Source organism: Quercus lobata, chromosome 5, assembly GCF_001633185.2.
Source record: "Quercus lobata isolate SW786 chromosome 5, ValleyOak3.0 Primary Assembly, whole genome shotgun sequence".
In the NCBI taxonomy this organism is placed as follows: domain Eukaryota; kingdom Viridiplantae; phylum Streptophyta; class Magnoliopsida; order Fagales; family Fagaceae; genus Quercus; species Quercus lobata.
Window position 1 is genome coordinate 46,912,029 of NC_044908.1, and position 21,644 is coordinate 46,933,672.

At 32.8% G+C, this 21,644-nt stretch overlaps 1 protein-coding gene and 1 pseudogene across 2 annotated transcripts; both read left to right on the forward strand.

Annotated features, from left to right (window-relative positions):
• The first annotated feature begins 1,625 nt into the window (after nucleotides 1-1,625).
• Nucleotides 1,626-19,096, forward strand: LOC115988418. 2 transcript variants are annotated; one of them, XM_031111990.1, is made up of 12 exons: nucleotides 1,626-1,776; nucleotides 1,865-1,933; nucleotides 4,745-4,796; nucleotides 7,224-7,369; nucleotides 7,612-7,658; nucleotides 8,869-9,041; nucleotides 9,468-9,510; nucleotides 11,812-11,865; nucleotides 12,140-12,219; nucleotides 17,779-18,003; nucleotides 18,674-18,915; nucleotides 19,005-19,096. In XM_031111990.1, the coding sequence occupies exons 4-10, from the start codon at nucleotides 7,363-7,365 to the stop codon at nucleotides 17,789-17,791; spliced, it is 417 nt and encodes a 138-aa protein (XP_030967850.1). In that variant the 5' UTR covers nucleotides 1,626-1,776; nucleotides 1,865-1,933; nucleotides 4,745-4,796; nucleotides 7,224-7,362; the 3' UTR covers nucleotides 17,792-18,003; nucleotides 18,674-18,915; nucleotides 19,005-19,096. The 2 variants fall into 2 exon arrangements, with proteins under 2 accessions (XP_030967850.1, XP_030967851.1); XM_031111991.1 differs by lacking the exons at nucleotides 4,745-4,796; nucleotides 7,224-7,369; nucleotides 7,612-7,658; ... (5 more) ...; nucleotides 18,674-18,915; nucleotides 19,005-19,096 and adding exons at nucleotides 3,142-3,181; nucleotides 3,968-4,274.
• On the forward strand, nucleotides 19,025-21,074 carry LOC115990575 (annotated as a pseudogene).
• The last annotated feature ends 570 nt before the right edge of the window (nucleotides 21,075-21,644 follow it).

Below are 21,644 nucleotides of genomic sequence, written 5' to 3' on the forward strand. Positions count from 1 at the left end.
GAATTAATTTTCATGTTCCTAATGTTTTAAAGATTTTTCATCTATTTTCTATGTTTCTCCTCTGAAATTTGTGGCGTGAAGTTTATTGATTAATATTATCTTTCATGTATAACTAAAAAAGAAATGAGATCTTGTTGCTGTAGAGATGGGAAACATATGATTCATATGTTGAAAATTCTTAACTAAGATTTATTACATGATGTGATTGCATGTAATTAAGCTTACTGGAAATTATAAGTTGACACCTAGTTATGCTAATTAAAAAAAAGTTGACGCCCATTTATATAATGCTTACTATTGAAGTAACCTTTTTGATCTTGATGATTTATTAAGATAAGTAATGAGTAATTGAAAATTTGAATCTTGTAGTCATTATTAATAAAAAAAGAATACCAAAAATGAAAATTCCAAATGATTGTGATTGTTGAACTTTATTTTATTTTTATTTTTTATTTCAGAATTGGATACCTTAATGTCTATTTTTGGGGGCTGAATTGACCTTTAAGGTTGTGATTGGATGAAGAATTTGAGAAATACTTATAATTTCCAAATTGAAGGGATTTAAATTCCCATTAATCTAAATCTCTATTCACATATGAAAGGCACTTCTTCTATCCTCTTGAGTACACTCTCCAACCCCCTCTGTGTTATAAGCCAGAGCACGTGGCTATAAACAAGCCTGAGGTACCATGTGGGGTGTTTGAACTGAAGCAATATAATGGACCTCAGTGTTTTGTTATTCCTAGAAACCATGGTTTGTATAAATTCTAAGTCTGAGCCTTTCATGATTTACTTTTGTTCCTCCACAAAAGAGAAAAGTTTTTGGAACTGATTCTGTTGTTTTCATTTATGAACTTATTACTGCAATTATTTGATAACATGAACTAGTATCAGATTTTTAGACCCTGATTTTGCTCGTTGAGAAGCCCTTAAACTTTGTAAGTGTCTAGATTGTCACTATGGTGAAATAATATTCTCTTTTTGAATGCAAATTGGGTTGATGGTCTTAATACCTTATAAGGTTTTTATGTCATAAAAGCTGGTTGGGCAGGTGGTTTATGCCTCAAAAGAAGAGTTATTTTGCTTTGCAACTCCCTAAAAGGTGGTGGGTATTTGGTCTCATTCTAACACTCTTTGATATAAAGGTCTTATTTCATTTAGTTTACCCCTAATAAGACCTTGCTGAAATATATAGTCCTGAAAAATGTTTTACTACTAGTAATATGTGCAAGCTTTTATATCTAGTAAAATGTTAGAAGTGACAGAGGGCAAGGCCAGCCTATATTGGTGTGTGCATATCATTATGTTCCATGTAGCATTTGGAAGAATTTTATTTGATTTGTAAGCTTTTCATTGCCTTTGATATTTGGGATAATGGTAAGAATTTAATTTAGTATGCATCAAATTAGTTTTGTATACGCAGAGCAAGATGCTAGAAGTTTTATGGGACTAAAAAGCATGCAATGCATAATAATGTATTTGCTTCTAAACTCCTGTTTATTTTGAAGTATTTTGGTTACATATCTTAGTATCTATCAACTAGTTGCTATGAAGTTGTTAAGTTGTGTATTGTTTTCTACCGAATATTTATGGATATTACATGCATGTATATGCGTGTAAGCATTTCTTATCTAGAAGGGTGGAAGAAGAGATTGAAATGCGTCAGCTCAAGCTGAAGCATATTGAAGAAGGTATAGCTTTCAGTGGAAGGAGAGCAAAGACAGCTAGATCTCAAGGGAAGAAGGTTCAAATAACTGTTGAACAGGAAATTTCAAAGTGGATGTTGCATCTTTTCTTTTTCTACTTTCATACTTGTTATATATTCCAAGGCGATTACATTAATTTGATATTCTTATCAATGCAGAATACTTGGGAACTTGGCTTGGGCTTACTTGCAGCAAAACAATTATAGTTCTGCCAAAAAACAATGCAGGTAAGTTTTTCCATTCTCTGAACTTGCTTCATTGGGCTTCTCTAATAAAAATCTAAGTACAAGGCCAACTTATGAAGTTTTTTTTTTTGATAAGTAATGGAAAATATATATTAAAGAAGAACACAGCCCCGTACATAGGAAATGTACTAGACAGGCAAAAACATCAAGAAACCAAATTACAATGATCAAACAAAACAGGAAGAGAGAAACAAGAAAAAGATGGTAAGACTAGACAGCATTCGAGAAGAGTAAAAAAGAAAAAAGACTTAAACTCAAGAATGGACCGTTCACGACCCTCAAAACTTCTAGCATTCCGTTCCCGCCAGATACACCACATCAAACAGTGTGGCACCATCCTCCAAATAACTATATTACGATGACACCTAAAGTTGCAAGACCAACAATCTAACAAATCCACTACCCTTTGCGGCATCACCCAACTAATACCAAACAAGCAAAATACCATACTCCACATCTCAAAAGCAAAAGGACAATTAAGGAGGAGATGATCAATAGATTCCCTACACCTTTTGCACATATAACACCACTCGAGAACAAGAAAATGCCTCTTCCAAAGGTTAGAAACAAAGTAGTCTTTAAGAAACTCTACCTTTAATCTCTGCTTGGCTAAAGAAGTGAAGGTGTGAAGCTGACTTCATAATTATACAATTGCTCATATAATTTACTTGATAATTATATGACTAATGTAACTCTAAGTCATAAGAAATATGCATTTAGTAAATATAATTTTAGTACTTTTGAGACCAACATTTGAACTTTTTTGTTTAAAATGAAAACTAAAAAGCTGAATATCTTGTTTAACTTGTAAATGTCATGGCCTTTGAGTACTTGTCTATGTATCGGCCCATTTTGTGTAAATAATGGTTGACTGTGGAGATTAAAAAGATTAATCTGTATAAAGATCAAAAATGAGCTATGAAGCCCAATTCATGAAATAAAGTAATTTGCTGAACCTGTCCAAAGTAGGGAAAAAATATATCCTGTAGAGAAGAAACATATACACAATACAATACAAGGGCAAAATCAACCCATGGAAAATGTACTTCTCTTTATTTATTTTATTATTGTCTTGTGTTCTTTTTATTTGTTGTTCTTTTTATATTATATAACCTGTGATATTTTTTTTCATGTGTGATAACATGTTTATCTGTGCTTCTTTGTTGTTTCTATGCATGACACAAATCTAGGAATCGGGTTAAAACCCTAGATACGTACATCGGCATAATGGTGCGTACGCATTTCTGGGCAGAACCTAGATTCCATTTTTATTTTAGTTTTTTGTCATTTACTTGTTTTATTTTACTGATGTTATAGTTTTTATTTCTTTTTCCGTGTAGCTTATTTTGCTTTTTGTATGTATATATCTCCTTATTTGGTTCCTTTTCTTTTTATTTAATAAATACAAAAATGTTAATTTCATTTCAAATAAGTGGCTTAGAATTTCTTTTTAATTTGTTTAGGATCAGTCACAGATTTTGATTAACTTTTCTCCAGCATGTTACTTGAATTTGAATTCGTTGATGTACAATAGAATAGAATTTGTTGCATGTGAGATATTGCATACAGATTTTGATTAACTTTTCTCCAGCATGTTACTTGAATTTGAATTCGTTGATGTACAATGGAATAGAATTTGTTGCATGTGAGATATTGCATATTTTGGTGCTTTGACTATTTCCTCCTTAAGTTTCTTTTAGAATCAAATGGGTAATGATTTGAATAGGCAAGGGAATTAATGTGAATGTTTCCCATCATGGATTTGTTTCCAATTGAAGCTTATGCACGTGGATTTGGTTAATAAATGAGGTACTGTGGCTTAATTTCATCAATTTGAATGGCATTGAATATGGTCTTGCATGTTAAGGTGATTTAGTAATTTGTAGATTGATACAACTGTTATTGGATTTTTGCACATGTTATTTTAGCTTCACTACGTGATTGAAAAATTTTGAAGGCCAGCTTCATTAATACCTTTTCTTTTTTTTTTTTTTTTTTTTTTTTCCTTTTTTCCAGGTATTTACTCCTACAAAAGGAGGTTGCAGTTCTGTGCTTTCTTCTATATCGATAAATAAACATAGGCTTTCAGTTATTTTGTGGCCATCTAATTTACTTGACCTTATAATTAGTATCAATTATTCTTGACATGATTTGTGGGTGCATTGTGCTATTTATGCCTCTTTCGAAAATACTTAAGAATACTTTGAAATATATTATAATGTTGTCTTGTGATACACAATATCACTATGTTGCCTTCTATTATAGGTGCCTTTCCTTTGAATATATGACTATGATAAATGATGAAATTTAAAAATCCCTTGAATCTTTTTGCGGCATATGTGGACTTATCTCGAAAATAAGTGTTCTGTTATTGTTTGTAGATGGGCAATAATATACAAATATCATGTTTTAAAAAAAAAATCTTGTTTGCAATATCCTTAGCATACTTTCTCTCTCTTTTTTTTTTTTTGGTGTGATAATTCTAAAAATTATACAAAAATAGAGCACATGACTGTAGTAATACTTAATTTGACTACTACTTGGTAATGCATAAAATCTTCAAAATTCTGTTTGCTGCACTAGTTTCAATTGGCTTTGTAGAATGTCTCTCTTTTTGTGTGTACATCATCCCTCTGCGTAGTCTTTGAATTTTGTATTCTTTACTTCGGGCTCATTTTGGTGCTGCCTCCTGTGTTCATGCCAAGTCCAAATGTTCAGGTGATGATTTGTGCGAAATTTTTATGTGCGAAATTTTCATAGCATCTTATGGTGGCTATTTTTGGTCTCGTACAGATTGCTCATCAAGGTTCTTTTCTCACAAGGTGTTAATTACGCAACTTATCAAGTAATCCCTCTTTCTTTGTCTCTCTCACGTTACATACAACATGGGCAGAAATTGTTGGTCGAGTATATTTTAATAAACTAAATACTTCTGGTGGATCGTTTTCATAATTAATTAGTATGATGGGGTGTGAAGGGAAAGGTCGTGTGAGTGGAACTTACCAATTTAAAAATAAAAAAAAAATCTCTAAGAACATTGTAGGACTTATAGAAATGGAATACTAGCATTGTTCGTTGTAAACTTTGTTGGGTTATGATGATATAACTTTGTTTTGATTTACCGGCCTTTGTTGTGCTGGAACTTCCTTTTTTTTTTTTCCTAGCTCTAGTAGGGTTGATTTGGAGGTAAATTCTGTTTGTTAACTGTGATCCTAATAGGCATGCTTAAAAGAAAATATGGTCTATGGAGAGACATGATTATTGCGTAGACTTGCATAAAAAATTGGTTTGCGGTTGAAATTTTTGTTAGAACATCTCATTTTCATCAATCTAGCATTTAAAAATTAAAGGGATTTATCTTGAGCTTAGTTCCAACAATCAAGTTTTTTGACTGTATTTGTAGGTGTCCGTGCTCGATATCACAATATAGTATGGGCTAATATAATTTGAAATTGCTGAAGTATAGTAGCCATCACGTGTGGTCATTGCTTATATCTAAGAAAACTCTTTCATGCTTATCATTTGGGCAAGAATGAACTATGAAGTCAAGTTTAATTTAATCCAATGCTTGGATTATGTTTTATGTAGCGTCCTGTCATATCATGTATTAGCAAAGATGTACTAATAACATGTCATTGAAAATTATTTTTGTATATCATGGAAGACTACTAGTGTTTATAAATATTGTTTGATATGTCATCACAACACAAGCATTAGTCTCTGTTGCCCCTCATCCCCTCAACAAAAGCACATAGTAGGTTTTGAATTCATAACCATACTTGAGGAGAGGTGATGCCATTTGAGATAAGAGTGTCAGTCCTTATCTCTTGAAGTGGTAAATCACATTTTAATTTCTAAATATCTTTTGATGTACTCATGATGTTGATTCTGCTTCAGATAACATTATGAAGTGCAAACTGAGCCACATGTGGCTTCTCATCTGTGCTCCATCATTCTTTCTTTTTGACTCCTCATTGAACTGTCATTATTTTTTTCTCTTTTCCCTTTGCCTCTTTTAATAATGGCAAAATTATGACTATTGCTTAATAGAAAAGGTGTGATTGTATACGAGAATGATTATAAGAATAAGTGTATTTTGGTTGGTGGCTTATGTCTGTATGCTATTTTAACTCTTTTTACAAGTGAAATTTCTTTTACATTATAGCTTGAGTTTAAAAACCATGATTTAACATTTCTCCTGGTATCAGTAAAATTATAATGGGCCTCGTAGTTTTTTATATCAGTTAGAAAATGCCATAACAGTATGGCGAAAGTACCTGCTATTTTGGAGGGATTGCTGACAACTGTTAAAACACTTTTTCTATCCCTTGTACTCTGCAGAGCCAATCTTTTAGGAATTAGGATTTGGTTCCAAAGTTGATGCTTGTAGATTGGAATCTCATAATTTAGGTTTTTATTTTTTATTTTTTTTTATTTCGTTACTGATTTCTCTGCCTGTTTCTGATGTTTCAAATTTAGGATTTCACCATGTTTGTTTTTCTCTCCTAGAATCATCAGAATTTTTTGAAGATATATATTTTTTTTGTTGCTTTAGTTCTTTCTAATACTTTGTTCTTTGACTTCTTTTCCTTGGTTTCCTATTTTTTGAAGATATAGATTTTGTTGTTTCACATTTTGTAAGCAAAAAATGGCATGAATAATGGAAATTTTACTGAAATTTACAAATTTTGAAATTGCAATTAATTTGATCTAATCTTTCTCAAACATAAATATATTATTCATATAAGGTCTGTTTGTGTATTTGGTTGTTATTTTGGACTTTAGTTACTTTAGCTTCACTACGTGATTGAAAAATTTTGATGGCCAGCTTCATTCATACCTTTATTTTATTATTATTTTTAAAGGTATTTAGTCCTACAAAAGGAGGGTGCATTTATTTGCTTTGCTCTGTATCAATAAATTTATTGATTTCCTTTGTAGTGGTTAGCTAGCTTCCACTAACAGTGCAATCAAACAAAAAACCCCTTTCTTCATTGTGTGCTTCTCTCGAAAATAAGTGTTTTGTTATTTTTTGTAGATGGGCAATAATGTACAAATATCATGGTTTTGTAAAAATCTATCTGTTCACCCTTAATTGCAAAATGAGAGCTATGTCATAAAAAAGCTATAGTATTACTTATGTTAATTGTTTGTGCCTGTTTAATTTTGTTGTGCAACTTTGTGATATATAGTTCCTATGCTTTTTCCCCACTATTGTTCATTCTTTAATACTTTTCAATGATTTTTCAATCTTGGATTGGATGCATTTGAGTGAGAGAAACAAAGAGGGAGGGGACGAGAATGGTTGGAGAAAAGTCGATTTATACCAGCTCTGTATGACATTTCTATGTTGAGTAGAGACTTAGAGAGGGAGGGAGAAACACGTCGTAAAAGGGGATTTTGACTTACACATGATGGGTATGCTCTCTCTTTCCATTTCAAAATCAAAACTAATTTTGCTCTCATCTTTCTTCTTTCTACAAAGAAGCTTTTGTCATTCTCTCAGATTAATTCTAAATTCATGATTCTCTGACTTTGTGAGGATGATTAATGTTTTCTCTTATGATTTATTTTAGGCTTATGTGTGTGTGTATATATACATATATATTTGTAATTTTTACACCATAATATTTTCAATTTTTAAATGGGAAATCTTGCAGGTGAAGCATATTTGTGGATTGTGGCTTTCTTTCCGTTCATTCATAAGGTGATTATTTTGTTAAGTTTGATTTCTTTCCTTAACTCACATGTTTCATTGGATATATGTGTGACCAAATTTTCTGATACCTCATTTATGGATATTAATTTTCTGATACATTTGTAGCGAGGTGACCTTACCCTTTGTCTTTCTTGCAGGTAAAGCCATCTCTAGTGGGAAGGCTGTCATAGAGGTTTCTTAATTTGGGGTGCTTGCCCATACAGAAAAGCATGATCTTTATGAGGAGATAACTCGTCCTATTTTAGTAGGAAAGTTTGTGCTCTCTCACACCCAAATTTTACCTGGATATACATCACTTGTGAGTCTCATATTACTAGATTTAGACTCTTTCTCAATGTATTGATATTTAAGGGGTGAACCTTTTAAAGATTCTCACTGTTGTATGCCATAATATACAGTAAACAAAGGTTTAATCAATTTCCTATTATATTAGGAAAGATGATTCGTGAATGTAGAGATATACAATCTTGTCCTGTAGGCATATAGCTATCATACTGATAGTGGCCTCCCTGTTTTACCATGTCTCCAGCAAAAAATCAACTGCATTATAGGATTCTGAAATTCTAGATGTAGCTCAGAGTCGTCCTACTATCCCGTTTTACCATGCCTCCCTGTTTTACCATGTCTCTAGCAAAAAATCAACTTACCTCTTTTTGTTGGTGGTGATCTATTATTAGAGAGGTGCTATATCCACAACATTTTCATAACAAATCACAGATGATTAGTTGTTATTGGTTCAAATTTGAACCTAACACTAAGATTACTTTTTTGCCCCAATAATAACAATCAGTAACAACCTGCTATTTAGGATTTGTTGTGAAAATATTGTGGACATATCATTTTTCCTATTATTATTATTATTATATTTAGGGAGGGGGGGGGGGGTTGGGAAGGGGCTTGTTTTGATGCTCATTAATTTGTTTGCTTCGTAGTTTTTATTGAAGATATGAAAACATGGTTTTGTAGGATCTGTCTGGATATATCCCCAAACCAATATGTTGTACAGGATCTTCTCTTGCAGCCTGCAGGATCTGTACCATTCTTTCATCCACTTTGATTTTTCATTTTTGTTTTTAAATATTTGATAATATTGTTTCTTAGCAATATTTGTGTTCCAAAATTTGATCTTGATTCAGAAGTTGCAAGGAGGAACTATGTGCTGCCTACAGCAACTCAAAAATTCTTGCTTGCTATGTAGGAATGTGGAGAACAATCTATTCTTTGGACCTATACCTGCAAAATTGCTGTGTTCCAAATTTTTGGTGCTGTGGATTTTTTTGTTCTGACTTTCATGTATATATATAGAGATGGATTGTCTTTTAACATGGATTTGGTTCTATCGTGTATGCCAAATCCTGGAACTAGTTATATGTTAGTACTTCTCTCGCGGTCTCTTTTTAATTAATACAGAACTTGATACTTCTTTCTTTCTTTATTTTTGAATTTTTCCATTTCTTTTTGGATATTAAACTAGTCTGCAATGGTGTATTGTTTTACCTAACTTGAGACATGGATTTTGTTAGTTGCTTATATAGAATGCTGATGTTAGGCTAGGAGCATAGAAACAGATTTCTTTGTTATCTCTTTTATTGCTAACCTAGGAAATCACAACTTGTAGATTTCGCACTTTTGTGAGGAAGTCTTTTGTCATCCATGTTTAGTGAATTAGAAACTGATTTTTTTTTCTCTTTTCTTGGTATATGTATTTGCATGAGATCTGTCAACCACCCTCTGTTCACCGAAATTTCAAGTCTGTGAATCTTCACCTTAATGACAAGCTTGAATTACGTGTTTCAGACTCTGTTTGGCTCCTCCACTATTGTCTGGTTCTGCGTGTCAGGTAATTTTGTGTGTATGATATTTAAATCCCATTGGTAAAAATGCTACAAATTACTATTTTTTACTGATGTTTGTAAATGTTTATTGAGACTCTATGTTTGCATCCAACTTTATGTTTTATAGCTGTTTTAATTAGATATTGATAGAATGCAATTGAAAAATTTTAGAAAATTTTCATAAACTGTAAAACTTTGTGGCAAAGACGCTGAAGAATTTGAAATTGCTAGATAATTGGGTCTTTTAGGTATGTAACTTGTGATTTGAAACTTGAGAAAAGAAATCATTTCCTTTTGGGAGATTGGGGATACCAATGTCCGGGTTTGAGGACTGGAACACGTTGATGTTGCTTGCCCTGGGATGTTTGGAGCTTCTTTAAAGATGTATGCTTATCTTAGTTGATATTTGTTATTTGATCACAACTAGGAAATAAATAACAAGCCCAAAATAGAAAGGGACAGAAATCTAACATGGTTCACCATGATTTCCTATGTCCACATGTGAGGGAGAAGACCTCGCCCTTCTCTCTCTATCTGATACAAGCATCATGGCCCATGGTGACTCTAGGCCTCTGGCTTCTGGAAGAAACCTTTTTGCATTACTTGATAGAGCCAGGTCCAAAGCACAAGACACCTCACAACAATCCTTCGTATTCTTAAATTCTGGCACCTAATTTTTATACCAATCACCATAGCAATCCAAAGTTTATAGAATAAGTCAATGTTCAGTGATGTACATTTTAATTTGTGGGGCTTGCTGACCTGTAGTGTCCCTCAAGAATTGGTGTTCTGTAGAGCTTGGTGCCTTTCACTCCACTTTCACTTCCACATCAGGTGTTTCTTCCTCTTTTCCTGTTTTTTCTTTTGAGTTTTAAATCTTAACTATATTCAGTTTTACTGGAGAGGGAAGATGGCCTTCAACTTTTCAAGCCAGTTGTTTTATGTTGTTAGTTGAAAAGAACTTTCTAAGAAATTGAATATCTATATTTTTTTGATGGTGGCGACAGGTTCAACAGTCCAAAATCTGCCTCAATCGGGTCAAGTGTCAGCTTTCCCACTTGGGAATCCAATGAGATGCGATTCTGGTAAAATATTTTCCCAGATTGGCGGAGATGATCTCTGATATCTGGTTGCAGATCTCACAGATCTCCTATCAGATACGACGGAGATCTTGCAATCTCGGACATTTCTGCTCTCCATCACCTTTTTTAGCTGGTTTCAACTGAATCTGACTACCACCCATGGACACTTGCACGTTCAAGCTGTTGTTTCTGCTTAGTCAGTGATGGGTCTCATCCTTCACCACCTGACAACCAACATAATGTGTAGTCCAAACTGACTTGACCCGACTAGTGGACACCCCTAGATATGAAGACCATTCTGTTCCTTTCTAAGTGCAGAGCCTTTCATTTCAGTAATATTACTGTCCCTCCAAAAAAGTTTCTTTTCAAGAGCTTTCAGCAGGTACTTCCGAACTTATTAGATTGCTTCAATCAAAAAGATTTTCTGAAGACGTTTTCATAAGATTTTTCAGTTTCTTCCACTACTGTATAGTGCGAAGTCATATTTTCTGATGTCTTAGCATATTGTATAGTGATGGGTCCCATCCTTCACCACCCGACAACTGACATAATGTGGCTTGAGTCCAAACTGACTTGACCCGACCCGTGGACACCCATAGATGTGAAGACCATTTTGTTCGTTTCTAAATGCAGAGTCTGATGTGTTCCTACTTTCTATTGAATCTTCTTGGGTTGTTATGATTTTTGAGTAGTTACAGTAAAATTAGTCATGAGTCACCTTAATAGCTATAACTGATGTTTGGTTGATAAAATAGACACATTCCAACAAAATAAAATGTAGACACTAACTTCATTCATTTCTTTTATTCGTACCAATGTGCTTATTGGGTTAAGCAGTTGATGGAAATAAAAGAATGTATGGACTCACTTGCAACTTTGGCAATTATATTCATAGGCTTTGGGATGGGTTTAATTATTTTTACTGTTGTTCTATTTGGTTACTGCAAAAATGTTGGAATATAAAGGAAATGTTTGGTTACTGTAAAAATGCTGCAGCTCTATCTCAGTAACTGTTTTGGAAGAAGTTAATAAAATATTATTTTAGAGCTTTGTTTTTGTTATTGTTAATAAAATGTTCTTCTTCTTATAATCTGTGTGGGAGTATCTTCTGAGGCTGGGTTTCTTTAAAAGTTAGCCCGCTTCTTAGCAATCAATTGATTATCTAAACTACAAAAAAGCAATGTTCTACTTCCGTGAGTAGTTATAATTTTGTCCCATTTGCAGAAATACTCAGAAGCAATATTTCGCTATACGGCAAAGTGCCAAGCAAGTCCAAAGGTCCACTGTAAGCCCTAAAATTAATTGTTTTTTGCAATTATCTAATGCAGGTTTTTTGTTTGGTGAGAAACTGAATGAAAATAATAATAATAATAATAAAAAATAAAATAAAAAAGATCTTAGGTCTCATTATTTTTATTTTTATTGTTCAAGATTGTGTTTGGTTCTAAAGGGATGGTTTCTCTCTCTACTATTTGATAAAATTTGGTTTATTTTTTATTTTTATGAATCTTGGGTCTCATACTGTTTTTCTCATTGTTCAATCTAAATGCAGAATTTTAGTTTCAGGGTCATCAAAGTTGTTGGCCAATATTCTGTACTCATGGGTCTATCTGTTGGGAACTTAATTGCTAGGTGAGATGAAATGGTAAGTGTTTTTTCTTGAATCATCTTTTTGGGTTGCTTTGAATTAACCTATTCTATAGTTCTTTGGCAAAATGTAAGATTTCAAGCATGTATGTATTTACATAAGAGTTTTACAAATATATTGGTATTAAGAGTGTTCGGTTTTATATTGTAAATCTTGGATGAATTGGTATAATTTTTGTTATACTTGATGATACAAATTTGTGAAGAAAGAGAAGAGACTAAGAGAGGGAGGAAATAGATTCTTGAAAGTATTTCAATTAGAATTGGTTTTGTTTTTCCCTATTTGGGTTGCATTCATTTTGGGTATCTATTTACAATCAATGCGTTTCATTTTTTTTAGGTTGTTTTTATTTTTATAATTGGTATTTATTTCATTCCCTCTTCCCTATATTTTTGTTTCCTATGTTCTCTTTCTTTGTTTTTGTCAAGTTATTTGAGTGCTTTTTACCTAAAAATAAAAAGTAAGTTTTTCCTGCAGTTGCGATATGTAGCCTATAGCGTTCATAGATCATAGTTATTGAGGCATTGCATTAGAACGAATACCAAAAATTTTGAAAGGTAAGTTTTTATGAATTTTCCCCTTAATTTTTCTGGTTCTTAATTTATTCTTTTGTTAATTAGTGGTTGATTAATTTGTGCTATATGTTCAAAGTCCAACAAGATTTGGTTTTTGAGATTAATTTATGATTAATTTTGGAGTTATTTTACAAAAGAAATAGTTGTCAGAAATCTAAATAAATAATTAATGAAATAGAGTTAAAAAATAATAAAAAATTGCTTTTAGTTGCATGTAAAACTATAGCTGTTAAACAATTATTGATTATGATGTGAGGGGGTGAATTCTATTGAATTTTGAGTCTGTTATTCTATTTTAGTTCAATGCTGCCAAACAGATGCGTTGAGAATCGAAAAGAGTTTTAGTTTCACTTGTTTCAAGCATTCAATTTTTGTTAGTTGCTTGGTAAATCTTTGTTTTAAGGCAGCATAGATGGTGTAGCCTCACTATGTTCATATTTATTTTTGTATCGTAGATTGTTTAGCCTCACTATATACACACTTTATCTTTGCATCTTATAACCCTTCAAGGAGATGATCGGGAACACCTTCTTTGATCTTGAAATATTGCCGGTATGTCTTGAGCCGAGTAGAAATTACTTAATTCAGCAATCTTACTTATTTTAAGATAATATCTAATACCATGCTCATCCTGCATAATCATATTTGACCAGTTATATTTTAGATCGAGTTACTTTTTCAACAACAAAAACTGGCATAGGAATTATATGTGTAGCCTTTTGTAATTTCTTGTGGCTGATCCTGCATAATCATATTTGACCAGTTATATTTTAGATCGAGTTACTTTTTCAACAACAAAAACTGGCATAGGAATTATATGTGTAGCCTTTTGTAATTTCTTGTGGCTGAGTTCTTTTTTAAAATAGAGTTCTGAACATGTTTATATATATAATTATTTATAGCTAGGAATTGATTTTCTCGTGCTCGAACTTTACCACTTTGATGTAAAGAATTATTGTAGTTCTTAGCCTGTGTGGATCATATCGTTTGAGTTTTGTGTTTGCCCTTGTCTCTGTTCTTTTGCTTGCAATATCCCCACTAAATATGGACATTTTTTTTCCCTCTATATTATTTTAGTTCTTAGCTTATATGGATCATTCTTCTTCAGTTGGTTTATAATCATTTAATGCTTTCATAATTTTCTACACACTTTGTGTTGGCATTATTAGAGATGCTTTGGGGAAAAAGCATTTAAAGTCTTTGGAGGTTATTATTCCTTTCTTTGAAAAGAACAATGTTAGTCGAAATGCATATCAGTTTTTTGATGAATGTACTGTGAGAGAATAGGAGCTCAGTGGCACTAAATGGAGTGATCACATTATATTTTATGGGTAAGACTTCCACCCTTTCACACATCATATTTTGCTGATTTGAAACTTTGGATCTTTATTTTCTTAAATATTGGGGGCTCAATTGAGCTATTGTTTGCATTTGCTACATTTTTTTATTGGCTGCTTAAACGGTAAATATTTTACTATGGATTTGTAGTTTGAACAGTCAAGAAAGAAACCTGAGAAATCATAAAGAATTTTATAGAGCTGCTAAATGTTATGGTTTGTGCCATTCTAACTTGCGCCTTTACTATTGTTAATTATGCTTTCTTCCTTTGAATTTTTCTTATGAAAAGCATGCCAACTATGTAGTTTCCAACTACTTATTGCTTATCTAGAAATCACAATTAGATATATATGGATAAGGAAGAGTTTCTTAGGAAAAAAAATAAGAGTTTTAAATGAGAACCCACAGCCAAAAAAGTTGCCACTACCAGTAAAGGTTTTTGTTCTTTTGGGGTTATCATATATGATTTAATTTTGGGTATTTTGGTTGGATTGGTTTTGATTTTGGTAGTTGGGTTAGATTTGGTTTTGATTAAGTTATTTGGTAGACTTTTTTATGTAAAATGATTATATAAGAACTTTTGAAGTGGAATATGTAGTCCACACGAGTATGTGCTTAGGGCTCTTTACCTTAAGTGACCAAATAGTGGTCACCACAGTAGAAATAAATCTGAAGCAAAAAAAAGGTATCCTATAGAAGCATAACAAATTAGAAAATAAGTAAGTTGGAACTTTTACTGTTTAATGAGTGGATTTAGGTTTCTCAAAAAAAAAAAAAAAAAAAAAAAAAAAAAGAGAGAGAGACTTTAGGGATTTTAAAGAACGTGAGCAAAAGGTTTGTGCATTTGGGATCAAATATGGTTTGGACACTAGGTGTAGGTGATGGCTTAGGTGTTTACGATTTACCCTCCCTATAAAATCACTGACATAAGCACTCTAGGTGTAGATACAGTAGAGAGAGAAAGACTTTAGTTGCATAAGAACTCAAATTAAAGACTATTAAAAGATTTTAAAAACTCAGTTTAAAGAACTCTATGGTAATACAATTCCTAAAACTATAGGTATGATTTCCAAGTAAACTAGAAGTTACTAACTTCTACATTTTTTCCTTGAAAGAAATTCTTAAGCTCTTTGCATGGGTAGCCAAGTAACTTTTGTTCCCATCTTATATCTTTAATTAGATGAAATCTACTTCTCAATTTTGGATTATTTCTCCCTTCGCTATGCCATTTTATGATTTGAGTTTATTACCATGGCCAAGAGCCTTTTATGTTTTTTGTTACAAATTTGATTAGCCCTCTCATAACACTAGAGAAAGGAATTGGGAAGAATGGGAAGCCTCTTCAGTACAAAGGGAGCACATACAATAGAATTATTCCCAACTTTATGATCCAAGTAGGTGATTTTACTATTGGTGATGGCAGAGGTGGAGTTTCAATATTTGGTGTGAAGTTTGCCAATGAGAACTTTAAACTAAAGCACACCAGGCTAGGCAAGTTAAAGTCCTACTTACCATAATTTTTTTTTCAATGCTAAATGTCTTCCAAAAGTTTATAGTAATCTAATGTGTTTGATTGGGTCTTACAAATTTTTGTGGACTAGCTTTGACTTTGGGAACATTTTTGTATTTCAAATCAATGCCATTTGGGTTTTAAAGTTTGCTCCCTGTATATCACCCCCTTTTCTTGGAGGAAGTCACACCTAGAAGCTATTGGTTTGTAAGTGATATCAGATATATATTTATATATCTATATATATATATAAAATATGTGAATGATGTTGATAAAATTGTAAAGCATGATATTACTACAAAGGATATCCTCCTAACATGCAGCTAAATCTAAATAAATTAGAACCTTCTTTCTTTTTATTCTTTCAATAAGTGTAAAGATGTAGGGAATGAAAGCTATTTAAAAAGAGAATTTGTGATTTTTCTTTTATGACAAAAAGCCTTGAGTTCCGCTTTTGAATTTTTATTTTGTTTTTTGCGTGCAATTTTTGATGCTCGGTTGAATTGTAATTCTATTTAGAGCAAAGAAAACAATACTTATTTTTTATTTTGTACACTTGCATGCAATGACTGTATGAACAAGATGGCTTTAGTCAGTTTGCCTTGAAAGCTATTTAAAAAGAGAATTTGTGATTTTTCTTTTATGACAAAAAGCCTTGATTTCCGCTTTTGAATCTTTTATTTTGTTTTTTGCATGCAATTTTTGATGCTCGGTTGAATTGTAATTCTATTTTGTACACTTGCATGCAATGATTGTATGAACAAGATGGATTTAGTCAGTTTGCCAGATAATGTCTTCCAATTCCAATTGTTTTTCACATTGCTTCATTGAATTAACATCTCATGCTGGATGGTGTATGATAATTTGCAATGCTATAAGATGTTGAAACATAAGAAATTCTAGGATCTTTTGTTTTTGGTTTTGCATAGTAGGAGCATGCAACTACAAAAGGCAGAACCCACACATACACTCCAAAAGGACTACCTTAACCATCAAATGTAGGGTGAGTTTGGGTGCTTAGTTTTTTCTTCTCCAAAAAGGAAAAAGGGTGCTTAGATTTTGGGCAAATGTGATTTTTATTTACTCAAAATTATTTGCAGCTTCACTTAAAATTGTTCATATGCAAGTTTAAAGAAAAGAGATGGGACTGTAGAAGGAGGATGCTTGGGTGAAGAATATATTCGTGCAATGAGGTTAATTTATAATAAAAAAAATGAGGTTAATTTATATGTAATAAGAAGTTGTATAGATTTGTTGGTGCAAAACTGAATGTAGATTTTGCATAATGTTTTCCCATTGCTTTGAATTTCTTTAAAAAAAAAAAATTACTGTCTTTATTTTTACGTTCTACTCTCTTTTTTCTTTTTGTTTATTCTTGCTAGGCTAATTTGGTTCTTATTGAAATTTGATTTCCTTTAAACTCATATTCCATGTTTATTAGAATTTAGAGATGTATATTTAAAAAGAATAGATGGGATTCTAAAATGATGTTTAGGTTAAATTTTGAAAATCATTTATTTTTTATGATGGCATAATACTGTTTTGGGTCTGACTATAGTAGATAGCATGCTTGATCCTAAGGAGCCACCATTATTATTTAACCTTGCTAAGCATTTAGATTCATTTATATTTAATTCAGTCACACTTTTTTTTTTTTTTTTTTTTTTTATCTCTATTACTATAAATATATGTGATTTTAAATTTAACAATCCAGTGATTTACACAGGTTAGTGATTAGTTTGTAATATATATGTATATATTACATCTTGATGTTGTTTTTTGTTTAATAGATTGCCTAAAATGTGTTAGATTACAGTTGTCTACAAATTTGCTGTATAAATTATATTTTGGTTTTTTTAATTTCGTTTTAACATTTTTTTTGAAGATTTGAATTACATCTCCCCAATCATTCACATTGATTTAGAATATTTCTTTGATGCATCTCAAGAAAAATTAGTAGTAGTAAAAAATGACATGGTCAGTTAAGGAGGTAACCAAGAGTTGAACTTTGGACAAATAGAATGGTAGAAAGTGACTGATCCTGATTAGCCTGTTGAGCTTTTATCTTTCTACTTTTATTTTTTTAATATTTATTCTTATATAATTTTGTTTTTTGGCAGTGCTGGTTTCTAGGCAGTTTGTGGATATGTCTCGTATTAGAATTGAGGGCCTTCTTGTGGCTTCTCCCAAGTTGGTAGGCACAGGAAAACAACATACATATGTTTAGACGGAAAATGTGTGCTGTGTACCAGCCCATTGAGGCTTTGTAGTTGCTGCTTGTAACAAACAAACAGAGCAACATCCTAGAAGATTTGGAGACTTTGTTGAGGATGCTCTCTAAGCTTGTATCCTTTTCTTGACAGTTTATTATTATCTTTCAACTTCCTAAAATAAGTGTCTTGATTTATTACTTATCCAAAAAAAGTTTCACTTGTTTTTATAATGGTAAGATTACTTGTATGGATGTAGGGATTTGCTTCTCTTGATCCTTTCTTATGCCTGGCATGTTTATACCTTATCTCATTCCTTCACAAGTATGTGAAGTATACCTTTTTTTCCCTTCATTTTAGGAAATATTAGTTAGTTTCATCAATATAATTTGACTCTTATCCCATGGTTGCATTGATAGGCCACCCATAGAAACCTGAACTTTCGAGATTACCCGTCATGAATTTACAATATTATAAATCATAAACAAATCTGTATCAGGGGAAAACTATTTGAGAGAAAATAACGATATCAATTCTGAGACTATCAATTACACTAGACCATTGAAGATCCTAAGTGGGCCTTTAATGAATTTAGACCATTTTTCTAGACTTATTTTCTATCTGCATTATCTTTTCCTTGAGCCCGATGTACTTTCATCACTTCCAATTTTTACAATTTCAGGAGTGAAGTTTCTGTAGCATGCTGATTGCTTTTTAAGAAATTTATATTAGAGATGCTAATAAAATAGATTGATGTAAAAAATGTCAAACAGAGGAATTGAGTTTATTCCTTAAAAATATTTAGGTACCTGAATATTCCTATTCTGTAGATGAAGGGGGTATACGCAAGACAGCTTTTGAGCTGATTTTTTATTTTGATGAAGTCATCTCTCTTGGGCACAAGGAAAATGTAATAGTTGCACAGTTTAAGCAGTACTGTGAGATGGAAAGTCATGAAGAGAAGTTGCCAAGCTGGTATTGCAGAGCAAGATTAATGAAACCAAGGATTTTATGAAGCACAAAGCCTGTGAGATAGATGAAAGCAAGGTAGGTTATTGTCCTAATTATCTTACTTCTATTATTTTCCTGTATTGATTTGATCTGTCCCTTATAAGATTCTTGTACGTATTCTGCAGATTGAAAAGGGAAGAGGTGAAAGGGAGGGTTTATGTCTTTACGGTCAATGGGCTGTGGAAGGATTGAGAGTAGCTTTAGTGATATGAGCATATCTGCTGGTGGTGGTTTTGGAAGTAGTTCTGGGTTTGGATTGAGCATTGACATTGAATCCTTTTCCACCAAGTCTAAAGGTTTGTGCTTATTCGTCTGCATGAATTTTACAAAAATGCCCCATTTTTTATCAATTGGGGATGTTAATCTGTGGTATAGGCTTAAGTTTGTGTGAGTCATCTATCAGTATATGTTGTAAACAATTAGTTCATACTTTGTTCATAAAATGTTAGTTATGCATTAACCTCTAGAAGCAAGGATTATAATCCAAATACTTTTTTTTTTTTTACTGTTATTTTAAGGTTTTCATTTGCTGCTCTTTGTGATCTTAGGTCTAACTTTTCTGGAATCTTTTTTATTCTTAGTTTTTTAGTTTGAGTGCATATTTATGAGTTTAATTAGAACACTTCTGACAATGTCTTCCCCAATCCTTAGGCCATCCATCTTCACCAGCAACTGCTCCTCCAAAAGGACTTGGCATGCAGCTTGGTAAATCTCAAAAAACAAACCAGTTCTTGGAATCTTTGAAGGCAGAAGGCAAATTCATTCTCGAGGATGTGCAGCTGATGAAAGCTGGTCAGTCCAGATCAGCTGCTCCGCCACTGACCGATCCCATCACTTTACTGTTGAGGAAAAACTCAATGTGATGTTGAAACGAGATGGTGGAGTCAGTAACTTTGATGTACAGGGAACACTGGCACTTCAAATTCTTAACCAAGAAGATGGGCATTTTCAAGTTCAGGTACTCCGTGTGTGTGTGTGTGTGTGCATGCTTGTGTTCATTTTCTTAGTATTCCGTTACTACTTTTTTTTTTTGATAAGTAATTTTGTTACTATAATATTATTGTTTGAACAAAGTTGCCCCCAAACATGTTTGGAGCTATCTTTACCAAACCATTACATGGCGATTTAGAAGACTATTTACGTTTATGTTTTAAACAAGTCACATGATTTATTAACAAATGGATGGTCTCTTCAATCGCCACATGATGGGTTGGAATGAAATAGCTCCAAACTTGTTTTGAGCCAAATTGTTCCTTATTGTTTATAGTGACATTACTTAAGCATGAAACTTCCTCAGATGACTAAAAGTAAAAACAATCACCAGTAATAGGAATTTAAGTATACTTTTGGTTTGTATCTTAGACACTATTTGGTCCTTATCATGAGAAACTTCTATAGTTGCATATTCTTTTCGGATTTTAATTTGGAATGTTGTGTTTGCTATTGTTTGTTTTAACAATCTGTTTCTGGAGCATTATGTGAACAAGCAGTGGTCGACATTACACTTTTTCTTCATTGCATTTATGTTTTTTATTGCTTTATTGTACAGATTGAAACTGGTGGGAATCCAGGCATCCTAACATGAACAAAGAATTATTTTCCAATGAAAATATTTAGGCCTTTTAAAGTGGAGAATGCAAACCACAGATGAGTCGATCGTGGCATTGATGAGTGGGTTCAAATCTTACACTTCTCATCTTCTCAGTGTATTATTTGTGTTGTATGCTGTAATTGTTTACATGAATTGGTGTATGTTGCAGTCAACTGTTGGCCCTATGTTTCTGGAAATGAAACTTATGTCAGCATTGGAAATGAAGCTTCATCAGTGTTTGATCTGCAAAACGTTGTTGACATAATATTTGATTCAAATCACATAAAACCCTACAAACGCATAGCACCTATATTATTGGGAGTTATCAACAGAAGCATGTGGGGATCTGGAAAGCACGGACACAGCAGTTGGGCTGCTGTGCCCATGTCTGACACAGTACGCATTTGACACGGCTGCTCAAGTGTCCTGGTCGTTTGTTTGTTTGTTTTTTGAAAAATGATGGACAAAACTTGTGCCAAAAAAAAAAAGATGATGATGATGACCCTCTGTCACGGTGGCTTGTGGTTATGGTGACCATGCTAGCTGTAAGCGGCAGATCTCCATAAATTTACGTGAGAGAGAGAGAGAGAGAGATCCTTTTTTTTTCTTTCCTTTTTTTTGTCTTGAGATAGAGAGAAACTAATTTGTGGGATTTTTTTCAAAATAACACTAAAACTCAAAACAATTTTGTTAGTTAGCACGTTTTCAAAACTATTTAGCAAACTAACATCTCGAGTGCAAGGAACTCGATTTTGTTGTGCTAAATCGAGTATAACGAACTCGAGTTCTATGTGTGGAAATCGAGCATTTTAGCCTTGAGTTCCATATAGAGATCAAACGAAGCCACAATGGAGAAACCCAAACTACACGAAGAAGAAAAACAAAACCAGAAGGAAGAAACCTAGATTAAACGAAGAAGGAACCCAAACAAGAAACACGAAGAAACAACAAACCACGAAGAAGGAACAAATCACGAAGAAGGAACAAATCGGAGAGATCAAACCCAAACAGAAACCGCGAAGAAGGTAAACCCCATGAACCCAAATCTCCCTAACCCAAACTATTTGACTCAGACTAAACTCAGACAGTGACGGCGAAGGTTCCAGGAGGCGAAGTAGCAGCGACGACTCCAGGCAAAGGTTTTCCTTTAATTCCTTCATTTTCTTCTTTGGGT